Source organism: Polypterus senegalus, chromosome 1, assembly GCF_016835505.1.
Source record: "Polypterus senegalus isolate Bchr_013 chromosome 1, ASM1683550v1, whole genome shotgun sequence".
Taxonomy (NCBI): Eukaryota; Metazoa; Chordata; class Cladistia; order Polypteriformes; family Polypteridae; genus Polypterus; species Polypterus senegalus.
Window position 1 is genome coordinate 114,464,496 of NC_053154.1, and position 18,932 is coordinate 114,483,427.

Here is an 18,932-nt window from a genome sequence, read left to right on the forward strand (position 1 = left end):
CACATCTTTATAAAATGCACATGTTTATTTATCATTAATAAACTCAGGTTACAGTCCCGAACACCACACAATGCACACAGCTAATTAATCACCACAATAATGCTTCTCTCTCTCAGTCCTTGGCCGCCTGCCTCCTCCTGGGAGCTTCGTCCTGCTCCCACTCCCGACTCAAGCTCCTCGATTGTATGAGGGCGGCCCCTTTTATTCCCACCCGGATGTGCTCCAGGTGGCTGATGACGACCTTCTGGCAGCACTTCCTGGTGTGGGGGAAGTGCTGCCCTTTGCACCGCAAGCACTCCGGGCATCCCTGGCAGGTTCATCCACCATCTTTCCTGGTGTGATGGAAGTAACAGTTCTCTGAGTCCCACAAGGCTTGGGGTGCCCCCTGGTGGTGGCCACGGGTCCAGAACCTCATTGCTTCTCTCCCATGGTCCTCTCCTGGTCCAGGGCGGTTGCCCCCTCGTGACCCAGAAGCAATTCATGTCCCTTTCCGGTCCTTCCCGGGATCCTGGCCAGGTAAGAACCCAAGCAATCTGCCACACTGCCCCATCGCCAGCGAAAAACCGTCCTTCATAGTGGCCAGTCCTGCGAGTGTATAATTTAGCCAAAGTGGGCGTAACTGGATTTCTCCCATGGCCTGGTCCTATAAAAAATAAAATAGACACGGGGCAGAGTCGTTGCCCTGACACCATTGTCTGGCTTTTTTCTTTCTGAAACAGGGCCAACGCTCCCCCCTTTGACCAGCACCCTGGTCGCCAAAACCTCGGTACCCGCTGCAGTATTGTCCACTCCCCTTCATCGGGTTACTTAATAGAATCACCCTCGCTGACTTTGGAGCTTCCCTCTGCCCCTGCAGAGGGTGGTCTATCACACTACGTGAGCTCACGTCTCATTTTGTAGGAAAAACCGGCTTTCCTGCTTTGATTTTTCCTTTTCTTCTGGGGCATTCTGATGGCTTGGGTCTCCCTATGGGAAAAGAAAAGACCCCTCGCCGTCTGTGCCCCTGTGGAACGATGCGAGACTGATGCTGGCTCCGGAAGTAGGGCGCTAGGACCCACAGCACTCATCAGCTGGCGTCTTGTCTCCATCCCTTCCAGGCGATCAGCTCTTTGCATCATTACCACTGTCAGAGACGCGGTTATTAGTTCTCCGGAACTGCACAATACTGGGAAATATTCGCACGCTTCTCCTTTTCTCTTTACGGTACTGGTTTTACTCACCTGTACCACCACGATCCTCCGGCCAAAGAATCCAGCATCACACCTCTCTACTTCGTGACGTAACGACTTGACATGGCGCGATTGCCTTGCTCTCCATCTCGTCTACACAGACATGAAGGTTGTGTTCTGCCTGCTTGACCACCTGCATTAATCGGAACATCCTTACCGATTGGTCTTGGTCTGCAGGCAGAAATGCAGCATTAGCCAGTGGAGGACTAACCTTAAACTCGGTCCTACTCACCGGCTGGAGCTTCCTTCCGGGATTTGCTGGACCCTCCCCTTGCTCAAGATGGACGTTTGCCAGTCCCATCATCAACCAATCACCAACGGGAACACAGCACATACCGTCCAATCCCTTGCCTGTCACAGGAAGGGACTTCTGGTCTGTCGACATCTTCTCCTTTCTGGCCACGGGTCCCAACAGGCCAGAATCTCTTTGCTTCTCTCCTGTGGTCCTCTCCTAGTCCAGGGCGGTTGCCCCCTCGTGACCCAGAAGCTATTTATGTCCCTTTCCGGTCCTTCCAGGCATCCTGGCCAGGTAAGAACCCCAGCAATCTGCCACAACATCTACATATTGTTGGAGACATCACAGTTACTGCCATCTAATGGTATGAGGTTTGCGAGTGTGTGACCTATATTGACTTAGAGCTAATGGCCCGGAAATGTGAGGTGTATTTGCAAAAGGTTGCCTTGCAACTCTTCTTATTTGGAGGATATCTCATGATTGATTCATTGTATGATAATAATGCTTGGTCTTGTTATGATCTGGATTATCTACTGCTGCTGCTTTGTGAAGTATTATGCAAGAGCACATGAAAAATCAGAAGAGCAGTGTAATGCTTGCATTTGCTCAGTTGGTGGGAGGGTTCATTGCCCTGATTCAGACTTTTTGATTGATGCATAACACTTGGGTATTCCTTATATAGAACAATTGCTAGAATTTTTTCAAATAATTTTGTCACAATTAAAAAACACTACACGTATAATTTCATACCAGATTAAAAGTCAACTGTAAATACTGTAAGAATTTGATTACTAGGAGTGTGAAGTCGACATTCATCATGAGGTACTGTTTGTGTCAGTGTGTGGAATACTTCACCTGTATGATGTATGAAAGATTTTAAAATGATTGGTTGGCCTGGGATCAGGCCATTCAGGGTGTAAGAGGGTCTACAATGAAAAAAAGATATATATATACAGTATATGTCTTTGTAAATAATGGATGGTCACCTCCTCTCATGGGATGGTCACCTCCTCTCATGGTACCAAAACCAAGGAACCACTAGTAAACATGAACAATGAGTCAAACAAATTAAAGAAGGGAACATTTGTAATGTTAGCTACAGAGTGTCCAGGCTGGACGGAGAAGCACCAGAGGGCTGAAAATGCTGTGTCCAAAGTAAAGACTTGGGTTTAAGAGGAGGAATGTAGTGACATGGTGCACACTGACTTGTGGTTAGCTTGAAAGAGTTTCAGGCCAAATATTTGATGATTCAAGAAGACCACACCCAGGCAGTTCATAACAATGAAGAAAGTTTGATTTTAATCTGGGATGTTATGAACAAGGATGATGACACTTGCAAGAACTCTTAAATCTAGTAAACATGCTTTCATTGAAGGAGGTATAGCCACACGCATATTGTGGTAATGAACACAGGCCTCCATGAAAAAACAGTACGATAAAATGATTCAACTTGAATTATTGAAGTCTCTGGCCATTTCAAGGGTGTCTTGGGCAATGTGCCTTCACATTAAAGATGAAAACAGGATTACAAAACTTGCAAGGGGCTATATTTATTTAATGAATTAATAGATAACTAAAATAACACTAAAAACTGTGAGTTAGTTGGCATTCAGTCTGGAAAGTTAAAGAAAAACATCAGCTTGCAGTGGAGGGGCTCTGTTACATTGTATTTTATCTTCGTAAGTGAGGATAGAGGGGCTCATTGAGTCACTGATATAATAGCGAAGAGGAAACATTGCAGTCAACAATGTAGGCAAGGCTTTCAAATTACTGCTTAATATACATTCACATGATAAATAACCTTATGCTTAATGACCTACGACTCAGCCTCAAATAGCAACTAAAAGAATGAAGCTGTAAGTACGTAAAATGAGAAGCTCATTAATCAGAGAAGGTCTCCAAGTAAAACCTGTGGTCTGATGGTTGTCATTTGAGGTGGTTTAGGCCCCTAATGATGACACCACCTAGACACTTTCTATCTATCAGCTGGCGTCAGTTTCCCTGGGAATTGCAATTGAGATGCTGGAGACTGTTATGGGGTTTGAATTGTCAGGACTGGTCAGCTCAGTAATTTATCACTATAGCCCATATCAGGAAAGAAGAAGCCAAGGTTTCCAGAACTGTGATTCTGGCTGACTTTGCTTTACAACCAACTGTGGATCTCCAAAGGTTTACTTTCTCCAAGACTGGGTCTGACTGGACTGGCCATGTCTCAATGATATATTAATAAATGTATATTGTTATGATCCATTTATGTTAATTCATTTGAAATTGTTTTGTTTTATTATGTTTAAACAAAACAATTTCAAATTAATTAACATAAATGGATCATAACCCAGCCACAGAGGATGGACAAACCAGTGTGTTTCTTCGTGCCGGACCCAAGCCCGGATAAATGGGGAGGGTTACGTCTGGAAGGGCATCCGGTGTAAAATTTTGCCAAATCCATATGCGGACAGATGTACTGCTGTGGCAACCCCTAACGGGAGCAGCCGAAAGAAGAAGAAGAAGAAGATACCCTGTGTACATTGTGTAATTTGTAAAATTTGTTACAGCACCTTAAACCCATAATCAGTAAGGAGTGTTGTGAAGTAATTTGAATGGGTAATTTGATTAATACCACGGATTATAAAACTGATCATTTGTGAATTTTATCTTACAAAACCCATCCTTCCATATTCTGACAAACATATCCCTGTTTGGTGTCGCTGGAAACACTGGGTGCAGCATGAAGACCAGCTTTGTTTAAGCACTCTCACTTAGACTGGACTAGTCCACAGGGTACAAATTCTTTAGGACACAGAAGGACAAATTGAGGTACTGGGGTAACACAGTGAGACTGTGAAGAATTTGGGTTTTTAAATAGCATTTGAATTTTCACCTGTTTCTTACAGTCACTTTCACATTACCTGACTAATAATCACTGGGACAAATAATGAGATAAAGTATACACATATAGAGATGTAGGTAGGATTTCCCCATTTTGACCAGTTGCTATTTAAAAAAAATGTGATTGGCTTATATCCACATACATGACTATCTTGTGAATCAACTGTACAGCAATATCCTGAATTAAGTGAGTTTCTGCTTAATGTTTTAAAGGTTCACACTGGGGTTTCTGCTTAGTGAAACTGCGATTTTAAACTGTAAACACTGTGAGGTAGAACTTCTGAAATCTCTGTCTACACCGAGTTTCCCTACAAGAAAACCAACTGCTAAGGAACTGCTAGAAATTATTCATCAACCACATGATTTCCTCTACTCTGATGTACACCTAAAGCTAAATATATCCAGTTTGTCGGTGGCTTTCCTTTCTGATGAGATTCCATTTTTGGTGAGATGTTTCTCTCATGTCATTGGTCCAAAACGGAATTTCTTCACAGTGAATGGTTGCCGTTGATTATCTTTTGATTTCATGTAATTGATTATTTTTATCTAGATATAATTTTGAACACACACGGTTTATCTTTTTAATAAGGGGCTGCCTTCTCCTCTTAGCTGTTGGATTCTTCCCCCAGCAACATGCAAGAGCATGGGCATGAAAAAGAGTGAAGGTTAGATCATGGGCTACTGTATTTGGGTAAACTGCTTCAGAAAAAAGTGATAGATCCAGTGTTAGTATGACTAAAAAATCAAACTATTTCCCCTTGTAACCTCACAAATGCCGCCGTGCCCCGAGGTGGGCTGGGACGGAAAACCACAAGGCCCCGCGACTTTAACACCGATTTGTTTGGCGAGATATTGGATACAGTTTGTATTTTGCAATATAAACATGATGAAAACTGAATTCGTTTACCATGCCATACACTTGATATAAGTGAATTTCTAATTTTGATTGACGAACAATAAAATCTTCAAGACTGTTTAATTTACTACACTTCTTTCCAAAACATTGACATGAATCGTGTACAAGTTTATCAGCTTAGGAGAGAATTTACAATTAAAGCGACCTGAACGCTGTCGTGATGTGAGATTTTTATGTAATTATTTATTTATATTTTGATAATAGCCTCGGGAGAGTTAATAATAAGACAAGAAGCAGCCGCAGCGCTTTATGAGCTGAGCAGATGGGAGCTCACGCCAACATACAGCTGTGGCATGCGAAGGTCGGTGGGATGGGGCTATAAGGTAACTGACGTTCGTTCACGTGGCTTGTGCGCGTCCCCGCGCTGTGCGCCACTTCTCCGAACCTTGTGCAAGTGAACGCTCATGGCACATAAGGTCTGCAGAAACCAGCATAGTGCTACCGGAATTCCGTGTCACGTTAAAGAATCCTTACTTGAAACCTCTGTACACCTCAGTCCTTGAATTGATCTACACCACGTCATACAGTGATATTTGGACTCTCCAGTTGTAATATGAGAATGAGTCAGATCTTACCAAAACTAGTACCAACCTCTACCACGACTTATCATATTCTTTCTTACTAAAGTGTTAGTTTTTAGCGTCTTAAATGAAAAAATATCCAGCTGTTGCATATTGGGAAATAACACCCTTAATAATGCACGCTATATTGCCCGTGCCAAAAAAAAACAAGACGATATTCTTCTTTCTTACTTGAAACGCAGTATATTTTTAAATTTAGATTTTAACATCTGTGACATACATGCATTCAACTTATACATAACATTATTATCCACCTTAAATGTCAGAAATGTATCTTGGACGTCGGAAAAAAAGAAAGACAATCGAACACCACGTGACAGGGAAAAAGTGGGTTCGGGGAAAGAAACGAACGAACAACGGCTATGGAAAGTAAGACACGGGAGGTTTGTCATCTTTCATAAACTCATCCAAAATTACCGATCATGAAAAACACATGACACTGAAAAAAGGTGTTACACAAATATCCGAATAACTAATTTTGATTTGATTAAAAAAAATAACTTCCGTACCTCATTGTTAGAGTTGCTGGATTTTAGTGGATTTCACTGTGCAATAAAGGTTATTTTAAACTTATAACTAGAACATAAATAAAAACTATCCCGCACTGAACCATCTACGGTCACCTCTGCTCGGATTTTTTTTTTTTTATTTCACAGTTAGGGCATAGAGACATGCTTGTGTCCAGACTATACGGATTTAAAGTCGTAAATACAATATATTTTGTTCATTTTTAAAATAAAATTGATATTTAAAAACTCCACAGTACAGACCTAATCAGAATACACGATACCAATTACTGTAATTTAGACAACGGGGAAAATATAGAATAAACACTTCTTAGTCATTATCGACGTGTTAATACACAACTTGGATTACACGTCATACATACAGTACTCACTGACATCGTTTCGTCTAATACTTCAATATTTGTGGCGTTGCGGGTTAAGCTTATACAAGCTAACGTTTACACTTAAAATCTATTGCAGTATAATATTGTGTTATTAATTTTGAAAAGGTTTTAAAATATTGTGGTTGTCCCACGCAGGCTTAGACTGATTTGAAAGGCACTATATTACAGGCGATACAGAGATCTGTCGCTAACAAGCCATTCATTGACAGAATATGAATGACATCATATGATACAGAAGATAGAAAGATATGAAGGATATTACATAAATGAATTAGGTGAAGATGGCACGATATAAAACTTATTGCTAAATATAAAAAGCACAAGATAGATTGAGATATTAATCAGAACGGATATATCCACCGTAAGGTGTGTCAACCTAAAAGGTGTTACTAAAAAGGGATGTTGAGCTTTTTAGAAGATGGCAGACTTCAATGTGAATTCCTGGTAATTCGTGTATATTACTGGGTCAGGTAATTAATTGGGACTTAAATTGTTACAGCAATATGCATATACATATAGAAATACATATCCTAAGAGCTAATCAGGATCGGCGTGTAAAGAGCCGCGCGGGCGTTTAGATTGGACTTCATCTTCTGAAGTTGCCAAGAACATTTAAGTTCTCTTTGCAGTTATGCGTGTAAAATGATGTCGTTTTATTAAGGTGCTCATTGCGAGATTACTCTTCAGTGCTTGAGCCTGTGCCCATAACTTTAAATCGAGGGACTGTTGAAGCCGAGGTTTTTTTTATTTTTTTATTAACAATATAAAAATTATAAACCATTTCACAAAACATTGGTATGCAGCATTTACTGTGCGTGAATTTGCGCTATCGATTGACCCGCGTCTAGACCAGGGTTGGTTCTTCTCCAAACCCCAATGACAGTTAGATTAAGGGAGTTTGAGAAAGAAATGTACTGTACAGTATTTGAAAATGTAAGGATTGGTGGAAAGGACAGCACTGCTTCCTCGTAAAAACACTTTTACAAATAGAGGCGAGTGGTTCTGCGCAGTAATGCAATGGGGGAACCATTTTGGTTCCCAAAAGAATCACCCACATTAAGGTTTCAGAAAGACTTTACATTTATTTAGATTTGTAACAGGCTTCAACTCCATACATAGATAAGGGATTTGTGAAAAAAGTACTAATCAGTTTCTGATTTTAAAGGGACTATTGCTGCACACAATTGCAGGCTAAGTTCATGTTAATTACTCTGTTAGTGCCCGGCTGGACCCCCTACTATAAATGATAGATTTCTGCTTTACCCATATATTACAAACCATTTCAAAACCCAAAGAACCATGTGGAAGGAACTTCTTCCCCACAATTAAATGGTTCTTTCTCAAGCTGAACGCAATCCAGTAAAGTGCGATTACAGGACCAGTATTTTAAAGAGAGAAAAAGACAGGGTTCGCGTCTCGGGTGTTCCCTGCGTGGAGTTTGCGTGTTCTTCCCATGCCCACATGGTTTTCTTCACGGTGCTCTGATAATCTCTTACAATCCAAAGACAAAAACGTTGGGTGAATTTGCATTACTAAACTGGCCCGCGTGTGTATTCGCTCTGCGATGGGCTGGCGCGCCGTCCAGGTATTATTCGCACCTTACGTCACGCATGCTGGGATTGTCTCCAGCTCCAGCAAAATTTCTAAATTACTGCATGAAAGCAGATTTTTATACATTAGTATGAACTCCAAAAGTTTCAAAAACAAAAATACGACGTCATCTCTTGATTTTCAAATCGAATTTACTTGAATGAATCAAAATCTTTTAATCTTTTAAAGAAGCCTTATGACGATAAGCAGACCTGCGATAATTAATTGAGGACCGGAACTGGTCTTAAAACACGGATCCACCTGAGCAGCGGCGTACGAAGTCAGTGGTTTGTGACTCACAATTCTGACACACAGGCTTCGCCAATGGAGTACAGGTGACTGGATTCCACTTGCAGGCAGAGGGAGAAAACAGAATTTCTAGGTTAACGTTGTACATTTTCAGTTTGTTTACGTTACGTCTGGAAAATATGATTTAGGCTCACATGTGTCTAACTGACAACATTGTTCCTCTCTCTTAGTGCCTGATATTTCCTGAAGGCGAAAAAGGTCTAGTGAGAGATACCTTCAAATGTAAAGTACTAACTCTTCACCGCCGTAGCGCTGTTTTACTCCCCAATACGCCACTTCGACTGCATCGATCGCTTCTTGAGATTTTGTTAGATTATCTTTCTTGAGTTGACGCCCCGGACAGGAGAGCGTTGCCCTCAGAGTTGCCGGTGTGTGCTCCTCGAATTGAGTTAAACATCTTGCCATGATGTTTGAATCAGTCATAAGCGAATTTCTACATTATAAATCAAAATCGATCCCCTTTATTAAAACGTATGTACGCAGAAACATCTCTTCAATTCATGGGTCCGTCCATTTTTTATTTCAAGTGACCTCTTCTACACTATTAAAAATAAAACTGGTTCTTCGGAGCCATAACATTGTGGCATCTTCATGAATGTTCAGGTAAAAAAAATCTCTTAACAGGACCTATAAATAGCCATGAATATAAATAATACCAATGTGCTCATGATTTAAAGTTCGTATTTTATTGATCTGTCATTATCCTGCTTGGCAGCTTACTATACATTTACCATTTTTGTTCTGTGCACATATTATTAACCTTTTCAAAGTCCAACGAATCAACTTTATATGAAAGAATGTAATGGTCCCTTGCCAACCAAAGCTTCTGCGAGGAAACGCAGAACTTTAGAGCCATGATTTTACATATTGTATATAAAACAGTAAATGTGTGTGGGGAGCTGGAGACTCGAAAAACAATGCAAGAATCAGTCCTGGAAGGGATACCAGTTCATCGGTCCATTTTCGGACCATCTCTTCGGACAGCAGCACTGAACAATTGGCCTTTCACAATCATAGAGCTTAATTAGATTCGATAAGTAATTCATTCTTAACATATAGTCGGTTAGAAACTGATATGAAAAATCCGTTATCCATCCACTTTCTAAACCCGCTCTTTATCTTAATCAGATTCTCGAGGAAACTGGAGCATATTCCACCAAGCACATATAGGAATATATGTGGAATAACCCCTAAATAGGGAGCCAGACCATCTTAGCACTGGTCGGCTTAAATACGCCGCTTTGCTTCAAATGGGTTTTGTGGATTTCACGTACTTGCCTTCCAGCCTGTGTCAGGTTTTGACAGTCTCGAAAAAATGTTCTGTATGTTTAAAAATCCATTATGTAAGATATATTTAGGTGACCATTGTGGGGGAGGGTATGTGTTACAGGCGGAAATGTATTAATACGCAACCGACGCGTCGTAATGAAACATCCCTTAGTGAAACAACCTCATTCATAGTAGTCATATTTGCTTTCTAGTAAACATTGGGAAAATACAAATGGGTTTAAAAACTTTTTCTCTTAGCGACCCGCAGGGAAAACCCCTAGTATACAGTCGCTGCTATAAAAGTTGTATCGGTGCCTTATGTTCATTAGACCAGCCGAAACGGGTACCGAGACAGACAAACGACAATGACACCAACTTGCACTCGACTTTGTAAGTAACTTGCTTGTATTAATTATTAGCATGTATTCGAGAGAAGGGGAACCATTAAAATGTTAAAAATGTAAAAGTCAGTCAAAATCATTTGTGGTTGAAGGCTACCGGGTTCCCCTGTTAAAGACAACGGGTGTGAGGGATGGAGATGAAACCGATGACGAGGGTGACTCTGGAGGAGGATCGAAGACTAGTGTGCAGGAGGTGTGAATAAAGATTAAATATGATGCGGGCTGTTCCTCCTTTTGAAATAGATGTGTATATTCAAACGGCGTTTCTAAGTTTTATTCTCACGACTGTGCGAGACTGAATCTGCTTGTTTTTGCAGGACTGCTTTTACCATATGAAGAAATGATATGATATTGAAGGCATATTCAGTTAAAAGACATACAGTATTTAAAGTTAGGGGTAATTAGACCAGTCTTTTCCATTACAGGTGTTGCTGCTTGCATGCTGCTGGCCACGATATTCTCTTCACTACCCAACAGCTATGCCAAACCAGTGTCAGCCACAAATTACACGAAGTGCTTGGATATCACCAGACAGATACTTGACAATATGAACAACGTGAACGGACACAACTTTTGGGTAAGTAATATTTCTTTTCTGAGGGGGGAATTATGAAATGCATAAATTGCATGGGGAAGTATACGCATAAATCCAAATACCAAGTAGCAATAAGCTTTAGTCCCGTCCAGGGTTGGTTCCTGTCTCGCGTCTGCTGTTCCTGGTTAGGAAAATTGACAGTATTGAATTGACACCTAAAATGTATAAATGCAAACATGTTTTAAGCAATTCTAGCGATTTTGCTGTGCAGACCCAAACCTCGATCCAGGATTATAATAAGTGGGATAAAAAAAAACTGATTGTTTGAATTGATGAGTGAACAAATCCATCTTAATAAAATAAAACGCACTGCCTTTATCATTCTAACAAAGCCCATAGCGAATAGCATATAACAGAAAAACACAATGCAGTGAAGTGAAAATGTTAGCGCTGAGGTTTGCGCTGATTACTTACACTTCAACCCGTCCTATTAAATGATTAAGCTAAATGTAATACTTTGGCGGACACCTTTTTGACTCTCATGAATATTCCCACGGCTGTTTCAGGTGGTGAATTGCAAGTTTATTTCTATTGATACAAAAATGAAACTCTGCCACATTAAAGCAGCTAATAACCAAGCTGTTTCTATGGCTTATCCGAAACGTTTTAAATGTTGTCAGGTTTCTGACAACCTCTTCCCGATCCCGGTGTCTTCTATTATGAATCTTTCTAGCGTCCTTTTGATTCCGCGCATCGTTAATTTCTTCCAATTTGTGTATAAGAAAGACTAAATAATTTATGAAAAAAAAATCTGCTAGATACTAATTTTGTCAAAGCATTTGGCAATCTGAACAACGGAATGACGTCCCCACATTGCCGTATCGATGTAGTCCACAGATACATTTAGTTGCTCTACTTTACAGTACAGTAAACCGCTACCTTTGCACATATTATTAAGATTCGGTATTCCTAACTTTTTAATGATACCACTCAACATGTCTTCCTGTCAGTGCCAGTCGAAGCACATTTGAAACCCTAGGCGGGGTACCCCTAGTTGTTCATAACGGGTAGTTAGTATTATTAGACTTCGATGACCTGTAAGTAACACATCTCAGAGCACCTTTGCGCATACTGAGGACTTTAACAAAGCGCGCGCCCCTTAGTGTGGCGCATGCGCACTTTCATGAACGGCGTCCGGCGAGTAACAGCGCCCACTCAGTGTCGTCACAGTTAATCGACTCAGGGGCGTGGTTCTCCTAACTTTCTTATGTGACACCCCTCAGAGAAACCGGCCGCTTCGGCTGAGTCGACCAGCCCTGTCTTCGTTGTACATTTTTTATAATGATAGATGCAAAAAAAAAAAAAGATTATCGTTCAGCGAAGCCACACAAGTTAAAAGTTTTCATTACATGAAAAAAGTTTTATTTCCCATTTATTTACTGGACCTGCTCATCTCTGTTCTAGGATCATAGCATCTGGCTATTAAAAGAACAATTTAATGAACACTTACCACAGGTCTGTGTTACTTTTCAATTAAATTCAGAAAGATTTTTAAACTGCACAAGATCAACACAGTCTTCTTAAATGGTGCTGCATCGCATTCAAGATAGCTAATTCCCATATTAAGTTACCCCTTATTATTTTCTCTTGCGTGTATTCATTATTCATTTCCTTATCGCGAAAACAAACCAGCTGCCCTCCTCGTTGGGCTAGAATTCCTTCGGGTAGAACACCAGTCTCAAAAAACAGAGTTCCACTCTTAATCTGACCTGTCTGCGTCCCGCGGGGACTTAAAAAAAAAAACAAAAAAAACACGTGTAATCTCCCCTTATGTGTACCCTGCTGTTTCCGTCAACAGAAAGCTGGCATTGCTCGAGTAACTGTGGGTTTGTGTCTGAAATTGTGCTGCAATATTCTGTCCCGTACAAAAATAGTTCCTGCCTCGCGACAGGCGTCGAACAATTTACGGGAGAAGTTAAATATCTGAATGGACAACAGTAGCCCAGTCCACTAATCTGTTTTTATACTGTATCAGAAAGGCAGACATTTCTGGCCTGTTGTAAGACACCCTTCGTAATTAAACGGCACACTACGTAACTAGCATCTAATGAAGGCAAGCCGTAATGTTAGCGACTTTGAGACTCTGATCCGGTATAATGCAAAGACTTGCGGGGGCATTGTGATTTTTAAATGGCGTCGTGTGTCAGTGGGTGAATGAACACAGATTCAGGAGACGACTCTATCACCTGGTCTCTCTGTATGTGTCAGGAATGGCATTTAATAACGTTACAACTCCAAGGAGCACTCCTTGCATAATCATCATCATCACAGGTTGTGTCGTTCATCTTTCCCTTTTCATATTAAATCGTAATGTTAAAATGACACATCCTCTTTATGACAAGGTAGTTTCACCAAGAATGGACACGTGACCGTCATTGTAACTGGACAGATGCTAACATGATACACAGTGCAGGATTTACGTATAAGCTACACAAGCTATAGCTTAGGGCCCCCAAAACAAATTGTCTGAGTGAGCAATTGTCATATATACTTATAAAGGGCCCATGTCTCAAATAGCTTAGGGCCTTATCAAGTCTAAATCCGGCACTGACGATACACCTGGTTTGGATGGACGCAAGTGTTTTACAAAATTGTAATTTTGTTATTCTGTTTGCTTTCTAGATGAAACTTAATGTTGGTTTTAACTGCACCTCAGATGAGCTGAAAGACATCACAAACGGCTTAACGGTGTCCTACTGTGAACCAGACGTAGCAGGGGAGGTAAGCAGAAAGCCTTTTAACGGTGGCGGATTCTAAAGAAATGAGATTTGTTGTATGTTGATTAGCACATGCAAGGAAAAATTTCACTGTACTCTGTGCACTTGTCAATAATGATCATATGAAACCCATAATCCACTGAATAATTTCCACAATAGTTTTATTTGTCTTACTTTTTCTAAGATAAGTCAAAGTATTGAGTGCCTCAACATCCCCCTCCATAACTATATTCTTTATTGTGCACCCCTCTGCAATAACGGCAGTCAGTGCGTTTACTTTCACACACAAAGTGGGATAAGGCGAGTAAACCATTTAAGGAAGAAACAAGTATGCTTCTGGAATTCTCCTTTGGCAAAATGCTATGATGTCATTAAACTCTGCAATAAAGAGTTAAATGTTATCATCGGCAGCCGTGAATCTAAAAAACAATCAAGAGCCTGTGGTAATTTTCTTGTATTTTGTACATACATAATTAGTCCTTCATGTGTTGTGATGTAAATGACATCCATTGCACAACAGAGCTGAATTTAAGGTGGAACAGCAAGTAGCTGATGAACAAGTAGTTAGCTTCTGCCTCTTCGTGACCTGAGCCCTGATGATTTGTGTGTGAACCCTGGGTCGCCCAATCACACTATTTCAACATATCTTTAGAATATAGGGGAGAGAGAGAGAAAGAGAAAGAAAGAGGTTGGAAGCATGTGCTGGTAGCGCATTGCCACACCCACCATACCACCTGGATTGGGACCCAAGTGCAGCGGGTGACACCTCAGCACCACACTGAAACAGTGTGAGGTTTTATATGGTGGCTGGAGTGGAGTGGAGTGTATAGGTAATCGCTGACTTAAAACTAAACTGCCACTTTATTAATAAAGTTTTTCTTACCAAACTGCACACTGCACACATACTTTTTCTGCTTGGCTATGTGACTGTGCTCTGCAGAGCAGTGCCTTATTGGTACATGTGCTTCTTGCCTTATTGGTACATGTGCTTCTTGCCTTATATCCAGTGCTGCTGGGATATTGATAACGCAGGTATTTTTATTTCAATAAAATAGGTATTGCATTAGGTTACTCTTTACTTTAAAAAGTAATTGGATCTGTAATGTACAGTATATGAACTACCCCCAAGATTCTGCTGATGTGCTTACCGGTGTTTCAGTCAGCTCATCAACGTAAATTTAGGCATTTTCTGAAATATTGAGACAGATTATTTAAACCAGGAGAAGAATAATGTGATCACCCAAGCATTTTCCTCTGGAAATGTATCTTTGTGGATGCTTCTACCTGTGGCTGTTGAAAGCATGTGCAAAGCTAACACATGTGCAGGCTACGAACTGTAACTCTGTGAAGAGTTCACATGACCAAATAACCAGGTTACTGTTGGAGAAATCTGTGTGTTAACCTGGCTTCTCTAACTGGAATAAAGGGTTTATATGGCATTTTAGAAATCAGATTTCTGCATATAACTGGTTTTTAAAGTAAAGTGCATGTCAAACTGTATGAGTTGACTCTGCCAGGGCCCATACATTCAAATTCCAGTGCAGTCAACACTTTTGCCCATCTTTTTCCTTTGACCTCTCCAGCCTGAACCAGTTCAGGTAAAGACAGATTACAGGTAATGGGCCTGATAAGTCACTAGAATCCCTTCCCAACCAACCTACAGACATGTTGACTTTAAGTACATTACTGAACCAAATGCACGGATTGATTTGTACTTATAGGAGACCAAACACAATGTAATTACTTTATTGCAGTAATTTATAATAATTTTACAAAATGGTTCATGTTGGGATTACATTTAGAGACTCAGTTGGTCTGCGGTGGGCTGGCACCCTGCCTGGGGTTTGTTTCCTGCCTTGCACCCTGTGTTGGCTGGGATTGGCTTCAGCAGACCCCTGTGACCCTGTACTTAAGATATAGCGGGTTGGATAATGGATGGATGGATGGACTCAGTTGGTTTAATTTCCATGGGGGCTCATGGACCTGAAAGGCCCATTTGGTGTCATGTCATGTTGCCAGTACAGGTTATAGTTTCCCCATGATCCCCATACTGAAATAGTGGCAGGGTTAAAAAATAAATGAGGACCGCAAGGTGGTGCAGCAGTTAACAGTGCTTCTTCACATCTCCTAAAAACTAGGTTAAAATAACAGGTTGGGCATTAGCTGTGAGATGTTTTGGGTTCCCCTTCCTTTTCTGTCTGGGTTTCTTTGGGCAGTCCATGTTAATCTCCAAAAATCTCAAAGATGTCAGGATGATTGGAAAGTCTAAGTTGGCCTGGTATGGTTTAGTGGAGGTGCAGGATGCTCTCGTCTGTCCTATGATGGACTGGCACTCTGTCTACATCTATTATTTAATGCTGTGGGCATTGTTCCCAGTTCTTCACAACTACAGCACCGGAAATAGGCAGGTTCAGCCAAGAGAAGCAATGGGTGATGAATGAAAGATTTGTCTTCTTTGTCTGGTTTCCTCCTGCTGTACAAAAGTACATTATTGTGCAAAATTTGGACTGCTGTTCTTCATTTTGGCAGCTGATGTCACTGTTGCATCTAGTTAGGTCTGTTCCAAAGTGGATTTACTTGTCTGAAGGACACCAGCGTTTACCTCCAGGAGTAACAGTTGTGTCAAATTGTTTTAATATTTAAAACTTAACAAAGCCTTCAACAAACTTAAAGAATTTAATTTTTCTCCACTGGTACCCGGTTTCTGTATTGGTGTCTGCTGATAACAGAATTATTTTTTTATTTACAGATTTTCGGATGTCAAAGAAAACAGAAAGCCCCTTTCAGTAAGGTAGGCTTTTTCTATGTTTTGTTCTGAACTTTGTCTTTTTTTAGCCAAAATGAGGAGTCCGAAATGCATGTTTCCCTGCTCTGGTTAAACATGAAAGAGTTCCCTCCTTTCAATATTCCACCAGACAGTCGCTGGGGGGATTTGGTCACGCACCATTGTGGGTTACAGCGCAGTTTAACCATTTTGGACACTTCAGCTGCTTGCATTTGGTGCCTTTCACAATTATTCAGGCATCTCAAATCTCACATTTCACACTGTGTCCACGGGTGTTTTTTACCTTGGGATTTTAATTAACCGCAGTTTTGCTTTCTGTTTGGCAACTTGGTGTAGCTCACCTTATTTTCATTGACTTTATATTATCATTTATTTATATTGCCATCTTCAAAAGCCTCAAGAGGCTGAATAAATGCAAACACAAACTCACAGGGTACATAAGAATAGTCCGTATTTATATTTGTATTTTTCTATAGCATGCTCTTGTTCCATTTGAATACTTCATTACAAACTCCATTTGGGATCAGAGATCTTTTCACTGCTTCAAAGAAGAACCGAGGCAGCTTTAACAGGCAAATGGGACTTTTCCAACTGCCATTAAACTTTAAATTTAACTGTACAGCTTTTCCCAAGATGCCGCTGATCTTGGACTGTTATTGCTAACCATGACTGTCCTGCTGCTCAGTTAGGCTGATGGTCTAATATAGTTAACAAATGGGTGGCATATGCTGAAGCTTTAAGTCTGTAATATGAGTTTCCGTATCCTTACGGGTGTCTGAGTGTGAAATTTCTTTGTAGTTTTTCTGAAAGCTCCTTTATCTTGGCGGCTGCTTGAAATTATGAAATACATTATGATACACTGTACATAATAGGGATGTTTGTTCAGAAATGATGTAATCAGGCATTATTGCCTATGGTGTGACTGATTTATTGCCATCCTTTGAGCTGCTTGGATTATTTAGGCTTGCTAAGGCGCAGAAGACGTATACGCATTGCAGGCAGTGTGGAGTAGGGGCTGAGGCACGACGCTTTAAACAACAGGGACGCTGGTTCAGTTCCCACTTGTGGCATACTGTGTGATCATCTGCGCAAATCACTCAATCTGCCTGCGTTTTGAACATTTATAAAAATTGTATAAACGGCTCAAATGCTTAGAATAGAAATAATTAGAAATACACAACCACTAAAATTCATTTGGACTTTAGAACTTTGTGCCTTGTTAATTCCAGATATGTGACAGACATTAAAATTCTTTGAGAAGGTACATCATGTTTTTGCATGACTCAGTGTGTTTTATGTGTGGCACTACATTGTATCTGTTATATATTACAGTATACTGTACCGTACTGCCAACCAGTATCTTTACTGAAATCTTATACTGTGAGAAAAGGCACATAAAGAGACACGTGGATCTGCTCTTTGTCTTAATCACGACCTTTCCTTGCAATTCTGTGTTTGCAGGAGGACTGCCTTAAGAGCATAACAAGTGACATACTGATTTACAAAGAAGAAATAAAGAACAATGTGGAATTCATTCCAAATGACTTTAAATTGACAGACAAACTGGATGAACTTGTAAAGGTATGAGATTTTTTTTTTTTTAATATTCATGATAATGTTGCCTTTGTGCTGTTGTTACAACCAATTATTTTTTAATTGTCAACCCTCAGTTGCATATCTGTAAAATATAATAATACACCTTTGGTCCAGTATGTAAAGAAATAAGTACTTGTTTCCAATTATTTATTTAGATGTCATTCAGATATTAAAGTAAATTCACGGTATTCATATCTGTTTCCAAAACTTTTCTGTAGCACAATTCTGGTGCCACACGGCAGAAACAATTCAGAATGTTAGGGTTGAACTGGACTTTTTGTGTTTCACAAAGCAAAGCCTTGATCACCAGGTTGCATATTCAGAATACACCCTTACTCAGGGGATCTTGGAAGATCAGGATGTGTTAGTTATTCATATCCTCTCACAATTTAGGCAAAGAGGGCTTAAATGACTTAGTCAGGGTCACATAGGAAGTATGTGCTGGAGACTAAACCAAAGTTCTTATTGTAAGAAGTCCAATGCCTTGGCAGCAACACCACACTGCCTGCTAAGAACGTGATCTGTTTGAAATAAGAATATGTGAATGAGCTTGTCCCAGTCTTGATCATTAAACCACAGTCTAAAATCCAGCTACATTTAGGAGTCTAACAGAAATGCTCTTTATCATTTGCAGGCTTTGGGAATCTCTACTGCGGCAAAAATTCCCCAAAAAGAGGAAACGGATGAAAACTCTTTCAGCAAAAGGTGGAACTTTTGTAAGGTCCTGCAGTCTTTCAAACTTCGGATCATAACTGTTAGTCGAGCACTGAACTACATCAAAGCTACGTCATAAATCTGGAGTTTGTACTCTTAGCCTTGGGTTGGAGGGTCATATTCCACAAGAGTTAATGTTTGGATACTCAACTGTCTAAAATAAGCTAATATTCACAAGTTAAAAAAAAAAACAATA

The 18,932-nt window shown here is 40.3% G+C and overlaps 1 protein-coding gene across 1 annotated transcript; it reads left to right on the forward strand.

Moving 5' to 3' along the window:
* The first annotated feature begins 10,274 nt into the window (after window positions 1-10,274).
* On the forward strand, window positions 10,275-18,932 carry il12a (interleukin 12a). Its single transcript, XM_039756528.1, has 6 exons — window positions 10,275-10,318; window positions 10,755-10,906; window positions 13,547-13,645; window positions 16,391-16,432; window positions 17,888-18,007; window positions 18,657-18,932. The coding sequence occupies exons 1-6, from the start codon at window positions 10,294-10,296 to the stop codon at window positions 18,813-18,815; spliced, it is 597 nt and encodes a 198-aa protein (XP_039612462.1). The 5' UTR covers window positions 10,275-10,293; the 3' UTR covers window positions 18,816-18,932.

Excerpts from the sequence above, each read along its gene's own strand:
- il12a (XM_039756528.1), top strand. The coding sequence starts at position 10,294 with ATGACACCAACTTGCACTCGACTTT. Across the intron at positions 10,319-10,754 it reads ACCAACTTGCACTCGACTTT|GTGTTGCTGCTTGCATGCTG; the intron begins GTAAGTAACTTG and ends TTTCCATTACAG. Across the intron at positions 18,008-18,656 it reads AACTGGATGAACTTGTAAAG|GCTTTGGGAATCTCTACTGC; the intron begins GTATGAGATTTT and ends TATCATTTGCAG.